Below are 17920 nucleotides of genomic sequence, written 5' to 3'. Positions count from 1 at the left end.
TATCGTACGATTGGCCATTTACAACCTCATAGATGTGGGTCTTGGTTACCCAATTCCCAAAGTTTTGAAAACCGAATAGGGCATCAAATTAATACTCGCCCCAAGATCACAAAGTGCTTTAGCAAATTTGGCACTCCGAATTGTACAAGGAATCATGAAAGCACTAGGATCCTCCAACTTAGGAGCCATGTAATGAACAATTGCACTCACTTGATGAGTGACCTTAATAGTTTCAAAATTCATTGACCTCTTCTTGGTTGCAATATCTTTCATAAACTTTGCGTAATCGGGCATTTGTTCCAAAGCTTCTACGAATGGCACATTAATTGAAAGACTCTTCATCATTTGAATGAACTTCTTGAATTGATTCTCTCCATTTTTCTTGGCAAGTATTTGAGGGTAGGGAGGTGGAGGCTTAGGCAATGTTGCCTTATCCTTTTGCACTACCGACTCTGGTATGTCAATGATGTGCTCTCTAGATGGGTTCACCTCCTCTTGAGTCTCTTCAACACTATTATCAATGTCAATCCAAACTTCATCATTTGCTTGAACAACATTGTTTGGGATGATCTCCTCTATTATCACTTGGTCATCATCTACAAGTCATCTTTCACTTGAGGTGGGTGCATCCCCCATCTTCCACTTCTTGTGATAACCGCCATAGCACGTCCCATATTGTTACCAGCCTTTGGGTTCACTACTGTGTCACTTGGTAGTGCACCCTTAGGATGAGTATTTAGAGCTTTAAAGATCTGCCCCATTTGAACTTCAAAATTACGGATTGATGTGTTGTGTGAGGCAAGTTGGGCATCCAAATTGAGATTATTTTCCATAATTTACTTAAACATATTCTCAATACGGTCCATCTTATTATTTGAAGAATTTGAACCATGGGAAGGATAAGGAGGCGGGTTGCTCGGTTGTTGATACATTTGGGGCCTTTGAAAATCTGACCCCCGGTTGCCTTGATTGTTTCCCCAACCACCTTGATTGTTGCCTCCCCAATTTCCTTGGTTGTTTCCACTCCAATTTTCTTGATTGTTAGAACTCCAATTGCCTTGGTTATTTTGTGGTCGCCATTGTTGTTGATTGGAGACTTGGAAGTTGTTTTTTTGCCCTTGAAAATTATTCACATATTGAAATTCCTCTTCTTGCTCATGATAAGAATTATCATGATCAAAACCACCATCATCTGGCACATAATTCTCCACTCGGGTTTGCATTTGTGGACTGTTGGTCATCTTCTTGTTCACCAGCACATTTACTCCCTCCATAACATGAACTTTCTTAGGACCTTGCACTTGATTATATTGGGCTTTTGCTAGTTGAGTCATAGTTGTTGTCAATTCGGAAATGGCTTGCCCATGGTCTTGCAACTCTTTGTGGAGGTGTATCATATTGGGATAACCTTGTGGAATATTAGCTCGAGATTGCCAAGACAATGACATTTCTGCTATCTCATCAAGATTTTACCATGCTTCCGCATAAGGTGTTGTCATAAAGTTGCCGCCGGACAGTTAATTGACCATACATTGGTTTGTAGCATTGATACCATGGTAAAAAGTTTGTTGGATCATGTTATTGGTCATATCATTATTTGGACACTTCTTCACCATTGTCCAATACCTCTCATAAATCTCATGCAAATGTTCATTGGGCTCTTGCTTGAAAGACAATATTTTATCCCTAAGAGTAGCCATATGCCCGGGAGAGAAAACCTTAGCAATAAATTTCGCCGCCAATTCATCCCAAGTATGTATTGAATGATTCGGCAAACGTTCTAACCAATCTAAAGTTGTACCCCGTATAGAGAAGGAGAAAAGCCTTAGAATCAAAGCATCCTCGGGAACATTAGTTTGCTTGCTCACCCAACACGTATCCACCAAGCCCTTAAAATGTTTATAGGTATTTTGACTTGGCGCACCGGTGAAAAAGCCTCGTTGCTCTAGCAAAGCGAGCATCAGATTGGAAATTTGAAAGTTGCCCGCCCTAATACAAGGGGGGACTATTGCGCTAGCATAACCTTCATTGGGCAATATCCGGTGTTGTTCCACTTATGGTTGTGGTGGTGGAGGTGGGGGTGGTACGGGCACGTTGTCTTAGACATTGGGCACGCTGTTTCCTAGACAAAACCTTAACTAGCCCAATTTCTTGCTACCCTAAGTTTTCCTAGACTAAGTCCTTCTTTCTCAAGTAAGAACCAAGTCAAATAGGCATGAATCAATGTTTGCAACCATTAATTATAGAAATAATGCATGAACAAGGCTAATTAATAAACACGCAATCATAAACAAGTATTACATTAATCACTTATAAGGTTTACACACTAGGGTTGGGTCACAACCCTAGAGAAAATCTAGCTGCTCATGGTAGAAATTGAAAAAACAAAAAAGAGCTAATTAAAGCCATAACTAAGATTAAATTGATAAAACTAATAATTCTTAACCCAAAATAGTCACTAATTACCCAAAATAGTAAAATATAACGGCTACAGCTTAAACTATTACAAAACTACCCCTAAAAAAGTATTTCCCATCTATTTATTGTGGCCCAAAATTCGCTCACAAAAATGCCCTCCGGGAGGTTCTGCAGCTGTACAATTCCATGTGTGGTCCGCACTTTTCTTAGCTCCAGCAAGTGTAGAGATTCTGCAGCCGCACAATTCCATCTGTGACTGCACTTCAGCTTCTGCGGCCGCACTTTTCCTTCTGCGACTGCACTTTTGGCAAGGGTTCACACTTGGTCGTTTTGCACATTCTCTGAACTTTTTGGATTTTTGTTAGTGGGACCATTTTTTGCGGCCGCACATTTAGTATGCGGACCACACTTCTCCAAACATCCTCTGAGCTTCAGGTACCAGATCTGCGGACCGCACTTTCTTCTTCGACGACAGAATTCCTTATGTGGACTGCACTTTGGCTTCCTGCACTCCTTCTTAACTTTATGAGCTGGAACACTCCTTTTTGAGTTAGAATTCTTTGTAAGGTCCAATTCTCCAACATGCCTACAATTTGCACAATTTCATTAGTTTTGGGAACAAAAATTAACACTTTTGGACTAAAACTAAAGCAAGAAGGTACTAATAAGTGGTTAAAATCCACACTTATCAATGGCGCACAAAGTTTGAGCAGCTACGCCAGGGTGCTATGACAGTGTCAGAGTGTTCCATCAAATTTAGTGAGTTGTCTAGACATGTACCTACCTTGGTCTCTACAGTCAGAGAGCGAGTACGTCGATTCATCGAGGGGATCAACTATGGTATTAGATTTACATTGGCTTGTGAGTTGGTGACAGATACTCTGTACCAGCATGTGGTAGAGATCGCGCAGAGGTTGGAGGGTATGTGGGGCCGTGAGAGAGAGGACAGGGAGGCCAAGAGGCCTCGAGATTCTGGAGGATATAGTGGTGCTCGTACCCCAGCTGCAGCCCATCATGGTAGAGGCTATGTGAGACATCCAGTTTATTCAACACTTCCAGCTTCTAGTGGTGCTCTGGCTATTTCGAGGTCCCAGGTTTCCCACTTTGCTCATCCACTTTCTAGTGCACCTCAAGCACGGAGTGCCTTCAGCGGTCAATCTACCCGACCATGCCAGAGCCAGTATCAGCAGCCACGGCCACCGAGAGCTTACTTTGAGTGTGGTGATACCCGATATATGGTGAGGGACTGCCGCAGACTCAGGAGGGGTGCACCTCCACAAACTACTCAGGCTCCACGGATTCCACCTGGTCAACAGATTTCACAGGCCATGGTTGCAACTCCAGTTGCCGCTCCACCCGCACAGCCAGCTAGGGGTGGGGTCAGGAGGGTAGAGGTCACCCTAGAGTGGGAGGCCAATCTAGATTCTATGCGTTTTCGGGTAAGACGGAGGTAGTCGCATCAGATGCAGTCATCATAGGTATAGTTCTGGTTTGTCATAGAGATGCATCAGTATTATTTGATCCGGGATCCACTTACTCATATGTGTCATCTTACTTTGCTCCATATTTGGATATATCTCGTAATTATTTGAGTTCTCCTGTGTATGTGTCCATGCCTGTAGGAGATCTTTTTATTGTGGACTGTATGTATCGGTTGTGTTTAGTTGTTATTGGTATTTTTGAGACCAGAGTTGATCTATTGCTACTCAATATGATAGACTTTGATGTGATTTTGGACATGGACTGGTTGTCGCACTATCATGTTATTCTGGTTTGTCATGCTAAGACTGTGACATTGGTTATGCCAGGTTTGCCGCATTTAAAGTGGAGGGGTACATTGGATTATATTTCTAGCAGGGTTGTGTCCTTTCTAAAGGATGAGTGAATGGTTGAGAAGGGGTGTGATGCATATGTAGCCTTTGTGAGAGATATCAGTGCTGATACTCCTACCATTTAGTCAGTTCTGGTAGTGAGAGACTTCCCAGATGTATTCCCAGCAGATCTTCCAAGCATGCCACCCGATAGAGATATCGATTTTGGTATTGACTTGTTGTCGGGCACTCAGCCCATTTCTATTCCACTATATCATATGGCACCAGCAGATTTGAAGGAGTTGAAGGAACAACTGTAGGAGTTTCTTGATAAGGATTTCAGCCGGCCTAGTGTTTCACCATGGGGTGGTCTGGTTCTGTTTGTGAAGAAGAGGGATGGTTCTACGCGGAAGTGTAATTATTATCGGTACTTGAATAAGGTTACAGTAAAGAACAGGTACCCATTACCGCACATTGATGACTTATTTGACCAGCTTTAAGGTGCCAGAGTGTTCTCAAAGATTGATTTGAGGTCAGGGTATCATCAGCTGAAGATTCGGGATCCGAATATTCTAAAGACTGCTTTTAGGACTTGGTATGGTTACGATGAGTTTCTTGTGATATTATTTGGGATGACCAACACCCCAGCGGCATTTATGCACCTAATGAACAGTGTATTCCATCCATATCTTGATTCATTCATCATTGTATTTATTGATGACATCTTGGTGTACTCTCACACTAGGGAGGATCATGAGTAGCATTTGAGGATCGTGCTTCAGACCTTGAGAGAGAAGAAGTTATATGTAAAATTCTCATATTGTGCATTTTGGCATGATTCGGTGGCATTTTTGGGTCATGTGGTGTCGAGTTAGGGGATCAAGGTAGATCCGAAGAAGATTAAAGTAGTTTAGAGTTGGCCCAAATCGTCTTCGGCTACTGAGATTCAGAGTTTCCTTGGTTTGGCCGGGTATTATCATTGTTTTGTAGAGGGTTTCTCATCCATTATTGCACCTATGACTAGATTGACCCAGAAGGGTGCTCCTTTCAGATGGTCCGAGAAGTGTGAGGCGAGCTTCCAAAAGCTCAAGACTGCTTTGAATATAGCCTCGGTGTTGGTATTGCCTACGGGTTCGGGGTCTTACACTGTGTATTATGATACGCCATGTATTGGGCTTGACAGGGTGTTGATGTTGATGCAGGACGGTAGGGTGATTGCCTACGCGTCTTGGCAGTTTAAGGTCCATGAGAAGAATTATCCAGTGCACGACTGGGAATTGGCAGCTATTGTTCATGCATTGAAGATTTGGAGGCACTACTTGTACGTCATTCTATGTGAGGTCTATACCGACCACAGGAGTCTCCAGTATCTGTTCAAGAAGAAAAATTTTAATTTGCGGCAGCAGAGATGGTTAGAGTTGCATAAAGACTATGATATCACTATTTTGTATCATCACAGGAAGGCCAAAATGGTGGCCGATGCCATGAGTAGAAAGGCGGAGAGTTTTGGGAAGTTTGGCATATCTACCAGTAGAAGAAAGGCTACTAGCCATGGATGTTCAGGCCTTGGCTAATCAGTTTGTGAGATTGGATGTTTTAGAGCCCAGCTGGGTTCTTGCTTGTGTGATTTCTCGGTCTTCCTTATATGAATGCATCAGAGAGCATCAATATGGCGACCCTCATTTGCTTGTCCTTAAGGACACGGTACAGCATGGCGATGCCAAGGAGGTTTCTATCGGAGATGATGGTATGTTGTAGATGTACGGACGGTTATGTATGCCCAATGTAGATGGGTTATATGAGTTGATCCTTCAGGAAGCCCACAGTCGTGGTACTCTATTCATCTGAGTGCCTCTATGATGTATCAGGATTTGAGGAAGCACTATTGGTGGAGGAGAATGAAGAAAGATATAGTGGAGTATGTGTCTAGATGCCTAAATTGTCAGCAGGTGAAGTATGAGAATCAGAGGCCAGGCGGTTTGCTTCAGAGACTTGAGATTCCCGAGTGGAAGTGGGAGCATGTTACCATGGACTTCATTGTTGGGTTCCCGTGGAATTTGAAGAAATTTGATGCAGTATGGGTGATTGTGGACATGTTGACCAAGTTGGCTAATTTTATTCCGGTGGTGACCTCCTATTGTTCAGAGTAACTAGCTCAGATCTATATCTGGAAGATTGTTCGAATCCACAGTGTACTGGTATCCATTATCTCTTATCGAGGTACGTAGTTCACATCACATTACTGGAGAGTTGTGCAACGTGAGTTAGGCACACGGGATGAGTTGAGTACATCATTTCACGCCCATATGGACGGGTTTGTCAGAGCGCACCATTCAGATATTAGAGGATATGTTTTATGCATATGTTATGCATTTCGGGGGTTCTTGGGATTAGTTCTTGCCGCTTGCAGAGTTCTCCTACAACAACAACTACCAATTGAGTATTCAAATGGCCCTTTTTGAGGCCATATACGGGAGACGGTGTCGTTCTCTAGTTGGTTGGTTTGAACCGGGAGAGGCTAGGTTGTGGGGCACCGATTTGGTTCAAGATTTCTTAGAGAAAGTTAAGATGATTCAGGTTCAGCTTCGTACAACGCAGTCTAGGAAAAAGAGTTACGCTGATCGGAAGGTCCATGATGTAGCATTTATGGTTGGAGAGAGGATTTTTCTCTAGGTTTCACCTACGAAGGGTGTGATGAGGTTCGGGAAGAAGGGCAAGTTGAGCCCTAGGTATATCGGTCCTATTGAGATCATTGAGAGAGTTGGTGAGGTGGCCTACAAGCTTGCATTACCACCCAGCCAATTGACAGTTCATCTGGTGTTTCATGTTTCCATGATCCAGAAGTATTATGGTGATTCATCTCATGTTTTAGACTTCAGCTCAGTCCAATTGGACAAGAATTTGACTTAAATTGAGGAGCCGGTGGCTATCTTGGACAGACAGGTTGGAAAGTTGAGATCAAAGAATATTGCTTCAGTGAAGGCTCAATGGAGGGGTCATCCGGTTGAGGAGACGATCTGGGAGACCGAGCACGACATGCAGATTCGTTATCCTCACCTTTTCGTCACTTCAGGTATGTATATATGCACGTTTGAGGACGAATGTTTGTTTTAAGAGGGGGAGAACATAACAACCCGACCGATCATTTTGTGTAGTTGCGCCCTGTTCCCCCTTTTGATGCTTCACATATGTGAATTTTTGGTTTTATGACTTACGAGGTTGATTGGTTTCGTTCCGGGAAGGTTTTGGGTTGATTTAGACCCTTTGTCTCTTAGCTTAGAAGCTTAAGTTAGAAATGTTGACCAAACTTTGACTTTTTGTGAAAACAACCCCGGAATGGTGTTTTGATGGCTCCTATAGCTTCGTATCATGATTTTGGACTTGGGCATATGCGCAGAATCAAATTCGGAGGTCCGTAGGTTGGTTTGTGTTGTTTTGCCAAAAATTAGCAATTTAAGGTTTAGAAGTTTGACCGTAGGTTGACTTTTGGATACCGGGTTCAGAATTTAGTTTTGGGAATTGGAACAGGTATGTTATGCTAATTAGAACATGTCTGCAAAATTTGGAGTTGATTTGATAGAATTCGGACGCTTGGATGCAATTCTAGAGATTATTGAACTTTACTTTGAAATTCATGTGTGTTGGTGTTCGATTCGTAGTTCTATATGTTATTTTTGTGTTTTGATTGTGCGAGCAAGTTCGTATGATGTTTTCAGACTTGTTTGGATGTTTGATTTGGAGCCCCGAGGGCTCGGATGAGCTTCGGACGTGTCGCGAAATGATTTGAACTGAAAATGGAATTGTTGGTGTGTTGGTGCTCTGTTGCCGCAATTACGAGCACCAGCCTCGTAATTACGAAGGGGACAGTGGGTGGTCAGATGTCTCAATTGTGACTTCCCCCTTCACATTTACAAAGTCAGCAGGCCTGGGCTTGGGTTGCAATTGCGACCACTTGGTCGCTTTTGCGTTGGTAGCTAGCTTCGCAATTGCGAAGTCTTTGTCGCAATTGCAACTTCTATTGAGGTTGTCAGGGTTAAAAAATGCGATACCTGATTATCAATTGCGAGGATTCGTAAATGCGAACCATGTGTCTCAAATGCGATATCTGCAGCTGGACATAAGGGTTGGAAAGTGAGGATTTAGTCTCATTTTTTATATTTTAGAACCCCTACACTCGGTAGGAGGCGATTTGGATAGGGGATATTCATCTACAACTAATGGGTAAGTTATTCTAATCAATTTCCAACTATATTTCATGATTATATCTTAGATTTAACATCACTTTTACGAGAATCAAAGAGGAAAATTGGGAACTATTGTCAAGTTTTTTTTTTTGAAAAATGAGAATCTGAGTTTTGAGAGTCAATTTGGACTCGGATTTGAAAACAAATCACATATACTCGTGTGGTTATGGGTAGTCAGAATCTACCCTTGGACCCAAGTTTTGACCGGGCGAACCCGAGGTTGACTTTTGGGGAATTTGGTAAAGATCAAAGCTTTATTTATTGTAATTATTTTTCCTTGCATTGGTTGATGATATTAAGTCACTTTTGATTACATTTGATCCATGTGGAGGCGAATTTTAGGAGAAAAGCTATTTCCGAGGGTTGAGTTGGCCTAGTTGAGGTAAGTATCTTGCCTATCTTTATGTGGGGGAACTACCCCTTAGGATATGGGTTAATTGTGCTATTTTTGTTATGTGAAAGCCGTGTATGCAAGGTGATGAGTGAGTACACGGGCTATATGTGGTATTTGATTAGTTTAGGTTATTTAGACTATTTCCATACCTTTAATTGAATTGTCATAATATGTTATATTTCCCATTGTTAATCTACTCTTACATGTGTTAATCTACCCTTACATGCTTTATTTGACATAGCTAACACTTGTTCTATGTCTTATTGTTTTCTCTTATATGCTTTAGTTGAAGTTATTGCCTTCCTTATTATCTTGTTACCTCTTAAATTAATGAATTACCTTTACTTGAAGTTGTTATTTCGTCGAATATCTTCTTATTGAGTTATTGGTGTTGAAGTTGTAAAAGTTATTATCACATTGAGGTGAAGTTGTTAATTATTGAGATATCTTTCTTGTTGATTAATTCACATTTATTTTGGTGTTGTTGAGATTCTTGTACACATTGTGGTTGAGCTATAGGCTATTTGTTGTGAAAACATTGGTATTGTTGATTCTTTTGGCAAAGTTGTGGCATATGGGCACTTTTGGTGCGAGTTGTGATTACGTTGTGATATTGATATGCATGCAGTGGTATAAGTCTAGGGGTTGATACGCATGCGGTGAGATAAGGTGGGCTTGATACGCATGTTGCTAGTAGGGAACTACTTGAATCCACGCGGTGTGATAAGGTGGGCTAAAACGCATGTAGATATTTCAAGAAAAATGATTTTCAAAACTAAATGTAAGGCTCACGTGGTGATATAAGGAAAGATTGTGATTGAAATTGTGAAATGTGAATACGACGCGGTACCTCGGTTATGATTCTTATTGTGCATTTTATATTGAAAAGACTTATTAGTTGAACAGTTCTTGTTGCTTTTATTCTTCGTTGTCTTACCAGTTTTGTCTGTATTTGATTATTTGTGGTTCTCATTAAGTGCTCCCTTCTTGTTGTCGTTTTGCTTACAATTATGTCACTAGTGTACGTTATTAAACTGCTTTGTTGTCATTCATTTCTCCACTTTCCATTACTTCCCGTCGTTAAATTTTTGTTCTGTTTATCTTGTCCTAGTATGTGCCTTGACCTGGCCTCGTCACTATTCTACCGAGGTTAGGCTTCATACTTACTGGATATTATTGTGGTGTACTCATACTACGCTTCTGCATATTTTTGTGCAGATCCAGGTACGTATGCCCGTGTCAAATGCCAGTGATTGATTAGATGCCTTTTGGAAACTTCAAGGTATTCCTACTCGACGTCCGCAAGCCTCGAAGTCACCTTCTGGTTTTAGACATTCTACTGTTTATTTCTTGTTCCAAAACAGTATTGTATTTGTAGAGCTTATGACTCTATTCCACCAGGTTTTGGGGAGTTTTTGTCAGCTCTACTGTTGAGTTCTATTATGATGGTTTACATGGTTTAACTTTGAGGTTTTATTATTATTTCTGCTTTTTCTTTAATACATGTTAGGCTTACCTAGTCTTAGAGACTATATGCCATCACGACATCCTAAGGTGGGAAATTGGGGTCGTGACAAAGCATGATAATAATTTAAATAAGGTAATGCATCAAATAGGGTAATGAATTAAATTTGAGAATCATTTATAGCAAGGCAACGGGTGAGATGACGAGTTTTATCTTAAAGTCACATAAAGTAGAGCATGTTAACAATTTCTTTATTTACAATCGTTATATTACGAACAACTCAACAAAATATGAGATGATGACTCCACTTAAGTATATTCATCTTGACAATCAATTTATCAAGTAACAACGAAGGCACAAATTAGCTTATTAAAGCAACACAGCATGTCACATAGAATGCATGACTCATACAAGAAGTCACAATCATTCCAACACAAAGATAACAACGAATAACCAAATACAATCAAAATACAAATGAATGATTTAAGGAAAAATGATAACCATTCAAATCAACAAGTCATTCCAACATAGAATATACAGTAAGAATCACACCGAGGTACCACATCTCATGTTCACATTTCACAAATCACAATCACAATCTTTCTTATTCACCGTATGAGCCTTGAGGATGGTGCCTCTGGACTATGACACTTTTGAATAATGATATGCAGTTTCGAGAGATCCTCAGACCATGGCACGATGTCTTCGGGCTATGAGAATAATGCCTACGGATAATGTGGCGATGTTTTAGCTCATGAAAATGTAAGGATGCTGAAATATTGATTGCAAGAACGAGATAAGGTAGCGCTTAGCCTTGTATGAGATGGAGGCAGAGATTAGCCTCATGCAAGTAAGATGGCAAGCTATTAGCCCTATGTAGATAAAGGCAGTGCTTAGCCTTATGCAATGATGGAGGCGAAGCTTAGCCTCATGCAAGTATGAGGGCAGTGCTTAGCCCGATGCAAATGATGAGGGTAGTACTTAGCCCTATGCAAGTAATGAGGGCAGTGCTTAGCCCGATGCAGAGGATGGCATTGTTTAGACTTATGCAATAATGGAGGCAAATCTTAGCCTCATGCGATGTAATGGAGACAATATTTAGTCTCATGCAATGTAATGAGGGCAATGCTTAACCCTATGCGGAGAAAGGTAGCGTTTAGCCTTGTGCAATAATGGAGGTAGTTCTTAGACTCAAGCGATGTAATGGAGACAACGTTTGGTCTCATGAAATGTAATAAGGGCAATGTTTATCCCAATGCAGAGAAAGCAATGACTAAATAGGAGGAAGAAAAATGATTCTTAGCTTGACGCGATTGGGCTTGGTGACTTCCGTCGGTGTGAAGATAGTGGTCTTGTTGTACATATTTTTGGACATGTTCATCAATGTTATATCCATTATGCCTGCATCCAAAGAAAAATTGTAAGTTTGGGGAAGGTCGGTTCGTGCTTACGATTCCACATTTCGCCTTTGCTTCTATCTCGATTCCTTGTTCGAGTCGCCCTGGGTAACATCTGGCTATTACAGAAATGAGGTTTTTAAAAATATGCATTTGCGGTAAATCATTTATAAATAATGCAGTTGTTTTTAAAAAGATAATGCGCACAAGTAAATAATTTGGTTGAATCATAGTCTGTGACATGCTTTGAGACATTGCGACCTTCTTAACACAGAATTTTGAGGACCCCCTCAAACTTTTACCCCAGTTTGATGTATTCTTTCAGCGATACTATTTTGGCGATCCTTGACGTAATGAGATTGACGAAACTCGAAATCTTGCCCTGGTTTCTGATCGTAGAGGGGAATGAAGATTTTATTATAATGTGACCGAACCCACAGGGCTGCCTACGTATCCCCTCTTAAACGGGAATCAAACATAATATCTCTTGACGGCATCCGAATTGATAGGTTTCGGCCATATCTCCCCATCTATTTTTTGCAAGTATGAGTGCTCCTCCTATCAGTACTCGATGAATCATGTAAGGACCTTGCCAGTTAGGTGAGAATTTTCCTTTTGCTTCATCCTGATGCGGGAAGATCCGCTTCAACACCAATTGCCCTGGTATGAATTGCCTCTGTCTAACTTCTTGTTGAAATCCCTTGCCATTCTATTTTGGAAGAGTTGACCGTGACACACTGCATTCATCATTTTACCGTCAATGAGAGCCAATTACTCATACCGTCTCTGTATCTATTTCGTATCGCTGAGCTCGGCTTCCTGTATAATTCTCAGGGAAATAATTTCCACCTCGGCGGGTATTACAGCTTCAATACCATAAACCAGTAAGTAAGGAGTTGCCTTAGTTGACGTGCGGACCATGGTGCGGTATCCGAGCAAAGCAAACGGTAGCTTCTCGTACCACTGCTTGTAATTGTCCACCATCTTCCTCAATATCTTCTTGATGTTCTTGTTGGCGGCTTCTACAACTCCATTCATTTGTGGCCTATATGTTGTATAGTACCGGTGCTTGATTTTGAATGCTTCACACATGGCTTTCATTAGATCACTGTTGATATTGGCAGCATTGTAGGTAATGATTGATTTAGGCACTTCGAATCAGCAAACAACATGATCCCGAACAAAGTTTGCTATGACCTTCTTAGTCATAGCTTTATAGGAAGCGGCTTCGACCCATTTTGTGAAGTAATCTATGGCCATTAAGATGAATCTGTGTCCGTTGGAAGTGGCGGGTTCAATCGGTCCGATGACATACATGCCCCAGGTGGAGAAGGGCCAGGGTGAACTTGTCGCATTGAGTTCATTGGGTGGTGCTCCTATCATATCAGCATGCACCTGGCAATGGTGATACTTCTGTACATATTTGATGCAGTCAGTCTCCATAGTCATCCAGAAATACCCTGCTCTTAATGTCTTCTTGGCTAGAACAAACCCATTCATGTGAGGCCCGCAGGTTCAGGCATGTATCTCTTCGAGAAACCTAGATGCCTTGTTGGTATCGACACATCTTAGCAGACCCAAGTCGGGAGTCATTCTATATAGAATTCCTCCGCTTTGAAAGAAGTGGTTGGCTAATCTCTGAAGTGTGTGATTCTGGGTGTGCATAACGTTTTCTAGGTGTTCTCTTTTTTTCCAAATACTCCTTGATATCGTGAAACCATGGATTCCCATCGAACTCTTCTTCAATATGAGCACAGTAAGCTGGCTGCTTACGGATTTCTATTGGGTTGGGATCAATATAGTTCTTGTCTAGATGTTGTATCATGGAAGACAAGGTAGCCAGCGCATCCGCGAACTTGTTCTAAATTCTAGGAATATGTTTGAACTATATCTTTGTGAATCTTTTGATCAGATATTGCACACAATGTAGGTATGGAATTATCTTGGTGTTCTTAATGGCCCATTCTCCGAGTACCTGATGTATTAGCAAATTTGAATCTCCGATTACTAGTAATTCTTGAATATTCATGTTGATGGCCAATTTGAGTCCCAAAATGCAAGCCTCGTATTCTGCCATATTGTTGGTTCACCGAAACCTGAGGTTGTTGACCGGTTTCTGATACTAAGAAAGGAATGATGACCACTCCTTTGAAGCTTGCGGATCCGTGAAAAACATCCTCCAATCGTCATATGATTCGGCAATATCCTTCCCTATGAAAGATGCTTCCTCGTCAGGAAAATGCATCTTTAATGGTTCGTATTCTCCATCCACGGGGTTCTCTACTAGGTAATCAGCCAATACTTGCCCCTTGACTGTCTTCTGAGTCACATAAATGATGTCGAACTCACTTAGTAGTATTTGCCATTTTGTTAGCTTGCCCATAGGCATAGGCTTCTGAAAGATGTATTTTAGCGGATCCATCCTTGATATGTGGTATGTGGTGTACGCACAGAAGTAATGTCTCAGCTTCTAGGCTATCCATGTCAGGGCACAACAGGTACGTTCCAATAGAGAATATCGAGCTTTGTAAGGAGTGAACTTCTTAATAAGATAGTATAATGCTTGTTCTTTCCTCCCGGCCTCATCAAGTTATCCCAAGACGCAACCAAAGGCTCCATCCAACACGGACAGTTAAAGTAGCAAAGGTCTCCCAGGTTCAGGCGGGACCAACACAAGTTGTTTGGATAGATACCCCTTGATTTTATCGAAAGCCTTTTGACACTCTTCAGTCCAACTCGTCGCAACATCCTTCCTCAGTATCTTGAAGATTGGCTCACATATTATTGTCGATTGTGCTATAAAGCGGCTGATATAATTGAGACGACCTAGGAAACTCATCACATCCTTCTTGTTCTTTGGTGGTGGTAGATCCTGAATAGCTTTAATCTTTGACGGGTCCAACTCAATGTCGTAGTGACTGACGATGAAACCTAGCAACTTCCCGGCAGGGACTCCGAAAGCGCATTGTGTAGGATTCAACTTCAAATTCTACTTTCGTAGTCGGTCGAAAAACTTTCTCAGGTCTGCTATGGGATTTGAACTCTTCTTAGACTTGATGATGACATCATCCATGTACACCTATATTTACTTATGTATCATATCATGAAAGAGAGTAGTTGTGGCCCTCATGTAGGTTTCCCCAGCATTCTTCAAACCAAACGGCACCATCTTGTAGCAGTATATTCCACATGGCGTGGTGACGGCTATCTTTTCTACATCCTATTCGTCCATCCGAATCTGGTGGTATCCTAAAAAGCAATCTTCAAAGGATTGGAGTTCATACTTGGCACAGTTATCAATTAATATGTGTATGTTGGGTAGCTAGAAATCATCTTTAGGACTTGCTCTATTCATATCTCGATAGTCAGCGCACACCCTAACTTTTCCATCCTTCTTTGGTACCGGCACAATGTTGGCTAGCGAGGTTGGGTACTCAACCACCTGAAGGATCTTGGCTTCGATTTGCTTGGTAACTTCCTCTTTTATCTTCAAACTTATGTATGTCTTGAACTATCTGAGCTTCTATTTTACTGGCAGACATGTAGGATTGGTAGGTAGCTTGTGAGACACTATGGATATGCTCAACCCTGTCATGTCGTCGTAGGACCATGCAAAAATGTCCTCATATTCCTTTAGGAATCAGATATACTCTTCATTCTCTGATTGTGACAGATGAATGCTAATGCGAGTTTCTTTGACTGTTTCTGAATCCCCCTAAGTTAACTGCCTCAGTTTCTTCCAGATTTGACTTTGGTTTGTTCTCAAAATCCTCTACTTCCTTGACAATTTCCTCAGGTATTACATCACTTTTCCAATCTTTTGAATCACTCTCCTGATGTTGCGTTGTCTCATTACATGTCACAGTCATAGGTTCAACAAGATAGGTAATAATTATGCTGAAAAACGAATGTAGAAAGATAAAAATATAAATAAATGAAAAGCAATGATGCATTAATTAAAACTTAAAATTGTCAAACAAATACGACTCGATGTCTCGAGTAATTATTTCAAAACAGAATATTGGAAAATGTCTTAAATGCTAGAAAACAATCTTAAAGGAAACCATGTTAGTTCTGCCAAGGCTACCCAGGTGCTCGGCGAGCCCGGGATGGTGCAACAGTCCAGTTCCTGAGAACAGCTCCATCTCCCACTGTCTGGATGGCAAGGTCTTCCTCCTCCTACTCTTCCTCCAAGATTGCACTGCAGTCCATATCTTCTTCGTTCAAAAATAGGTTCCCCATGTCGGCTAAGACCTCATCCTCTTCAGATCCCCAAATCCATCGGTCTGGAAAAATGTTTGGTGTAGCGGTGGTATGGGTTGATCCAATGGATAGTAGAAGTCATGCCACGGTAGTGTCCGGTCATTATATTCCTGCATAGTGTATTCATATCTGAGACCAAAGGTCGTGCCATGATATTGTGATCGTATTGGTTCTGTGATCCCTTGAAGCTTAGGACCAAGACCCTTGCCTGGTTCATACCCTAACCACAGCAGCATGCTTAGTACCTTGTTGCTCCACCATCGTCCTTTCTTGACTGTATTTACTCGATCAATGTTGTAGAATATTTCTCATCCCAACTTCCTTTTGTTCTCAATAGTTGGCACAGTCTGGTTGGTATACATAGGATTATTTCCATCCCTGTAGATAACTACCTCCTGGTGATTCCACTTGAACTTCACTGCCTGATGCAGAGTAGAAGCAACTGCCCCAGTTGCGTGTATCCAAGGTCGTCCCAACAATAAGTTATAGGTAGCGGATATATCCAGTACCTAGAATTCGACATTGAACCAAGTCGGGCCCATCTTCAGGTCTAAGTTAATCTCTCCAATAGTATCCCTTTGAGACCCATCGAATTCTTTCACATTAATGCTTCACATTCGTATCTCCATTATACCTATGCCCAATCTTTTCAGAGTAGCAGAGGGAATATGTTTAGACTTGAACCCCCATCAATCAAAACCCGAGCGATGAACTTATCTTCATATTGCATAGTGATGTGTAATGATTTGTTAGGAAGACCTTCTGGCGGTAGCTCATCTTCATCTTGTGACTCTCCAGCACCTGTCCCACCATATTCTCTATTTCTCCACTAATGATACCAGCATGTACGTAAGCTTCACTCAACACCTTCATCAAGGCATTCTTGTGTGCATCTGAGTTTTGTAATAGCGACATGATGGATATTTGGGCGGGAGTCTTGTATAGGTGATCAACAACAAAGTAATCCCTCGCCTGCACCTTCCTCCATAAATCATCAGTATCCTGCCTCCACAGCAGGTGGTTTTGGTACAGTTTCCTTACTCGTTCCTCCAAGATTTTCTGATGTGTAAACCTGTTGGTTCTGTTCATCCCTTGGGCAACATCCGTCTCTTCCATCTTGTCTTTTCCTTTTCTCCTTGATTTCGTTACATAATGCTATAGAACAACATCAGACATGTAAGACGGTGATAGAGCTACCATCACAGTGAAGGATGTAGCTAACTCGACCTCAAACAGTGCATTGGTCTATACCACAATCGGCTAGAGGGTGACAGGAGATGCTTTGGGGGTGTCTCCTTCTCGGATAAGATCAATGGATCCTTCTTGGTCCCATTCTTCATTAGTCTCGATCACATTCACTCCTTCACTCATGTGATCAGGAAGAGGGTTATTGCGGATATTCGGTGCGGACTCCTTCGCTTGTATTACCTTGATGTCAATCAGTGTTTGGATTTTATCTTTCAACATGAGACATTCCTCGATAGTATGTCCCTTCATGCCTAAGTGATAGGCACATGTCTTGTTGGGGTTGACCCACTGAGAAGGGTTTTCAATGGCAGCTACAAAAATGGGAGTAACATAACCGACGGCCTTCAATCTCTCATATAATTGGGCTATGGGCTCGGCGATAGGGGTGTATTGTTTAGCAATTATGTGGTTGAAGTTTGGGTGGGGTTTCGGGTAGTTCTGACGGGCAAGGGGAGATGAATGGTAGTATGTTGGCTGGGTATTGTAGGTGTGGTAAGTGGTGGCGGGGTAATGGTGCTTTGGAGGTTAGGGTTGATATATTGGTGGAGGTGTCTGGTAGGTAAGGGGAGACTTAAGGCCTAGGGATACCATCACGGCACCTACTTCCTTCTTCTTAGAAATGCCCCCGGACTATAAGGATTTATTTGTAGCTTGCAGTGCTTCAAAGTTAGTAACCATAC

General features: G+C 41.7%; 3 protein-coding genes across 3 annotated transcripts; 1 reads left to right on the top strand and 2 right to left on the bottom strand.

Annotated features, from left to right (window-relative positions):
* Nucleotides 1-836: 836 nt before the first annotated feature.
* On the bottom strand, nucleotides 837-1448 carry LOC138904246 (uncharacterized). The gene has a single exon (XM_070192751.1). The coding sequence runs from the start codon at nucleotides 1446-1448 to the stop codon at nucleotides 837-839; it is 612 nt and encodes a 203-aa protein (XP_070048852.1).
* A 1698-nt stretch (nucleotides 1449-3146) lies between these two features.
* LOC138904245 (uncharacterized) lies at nucleotides 3147-6159 on the top strand. Its single transcript, XM_070192750.1, has 3 exons — nucleotides 3147-3857; nucleotides 5432-5550; nucleotides 6045-6159. The coding sequence occupies exons 1-3, from the start codon at nucleotides 3147-3149 to the stop codon at nucleotides 6157-6159; spliced, it is 945 nt and encodes a 314-aa protein (XP_070048851.1).
* Nucleotides 6160-12521: 6362 nt separating this feature from the next.
* Nucleotides 12522-15271, bottom strand: LOC138904244 (uncharacterized). Its single transcript, XM_070192749.1, has 2 exons — nucleotides 15172-15271; nucleotides 12522-12880 (listed from the first exon to the last, which is right to left on the bottom strand). Exons 1-2 carry the CDS (start codon nucleotides 15269-15271, stop codon nucleotides 12522-12524), a joined length of 459 nt encoding a protein of 152 aa, XP_070048850.1.
* Between the last annotated feature and the right edge of the window lie 2649 nt (nucleotides 15272-17920).

Source organism: Nicotiana tomentosiformis, chromosome 2 (genome assembly GCF_000390325.3).
Source record: "Nicotiana tomentosiformis chromosome 2, ASM39032v3, whole genome shotgun sequence".
Lineage (NCBI taxonomy): Eukaryota > Viridiplantae > Streptophyta > Magnoliopsida > Solanales > Solanaceae > Nicotiana > Nicotiana tomentosiformis.
Note: the sequence above shows the minus strand (reverse complement) of the source record. Positions and strands in the feature narration are given on the sequence as shown.

Coding starts and splice junctions, on each gene's coding strand:
- LOC138904246 (XM_070192751.1), bottom strand. CDS start 1,448: ATGTCATTGTCTTGGCAATCTCGAGCTAATATTCCACAAGGTTATCCC.
- LOC138904245 (XM_070192750.1), top strand. CDS start 3,147: ATGACAGTGTCAGAGTGTTCCATCAAATTTAGTGAGTTGTCTAGACAT. Junction 3,858..5,431: donor TAGATTCTATGCGTTTTCGG/GTAAGACGGAGG, acceptor ATGTTGATGCAG/GACGGTAGGGTGATTGCCTA. Junction 5,551..6,044: donor AAGATTTGGAGGCACTACTT/GTACGTCATTCT, acceptor TTGATCCTTCAG/GAAGCCCACAGTCGTGGTAC.
- LOC138904244 (XM_070192749.1), bottom strand. CDS start 15,271: ATGTCTGCCAGTAAAATAGAAGCTCAGATAGTTCAAGACATACATAAG. Junction 12,881..15,171: donor TCGAAGCCAAGATCCTTCAG/GTGGTTGAGTAC, acceptor GCTGATTCGAAG/TGCCTAAATCAATCATTACC.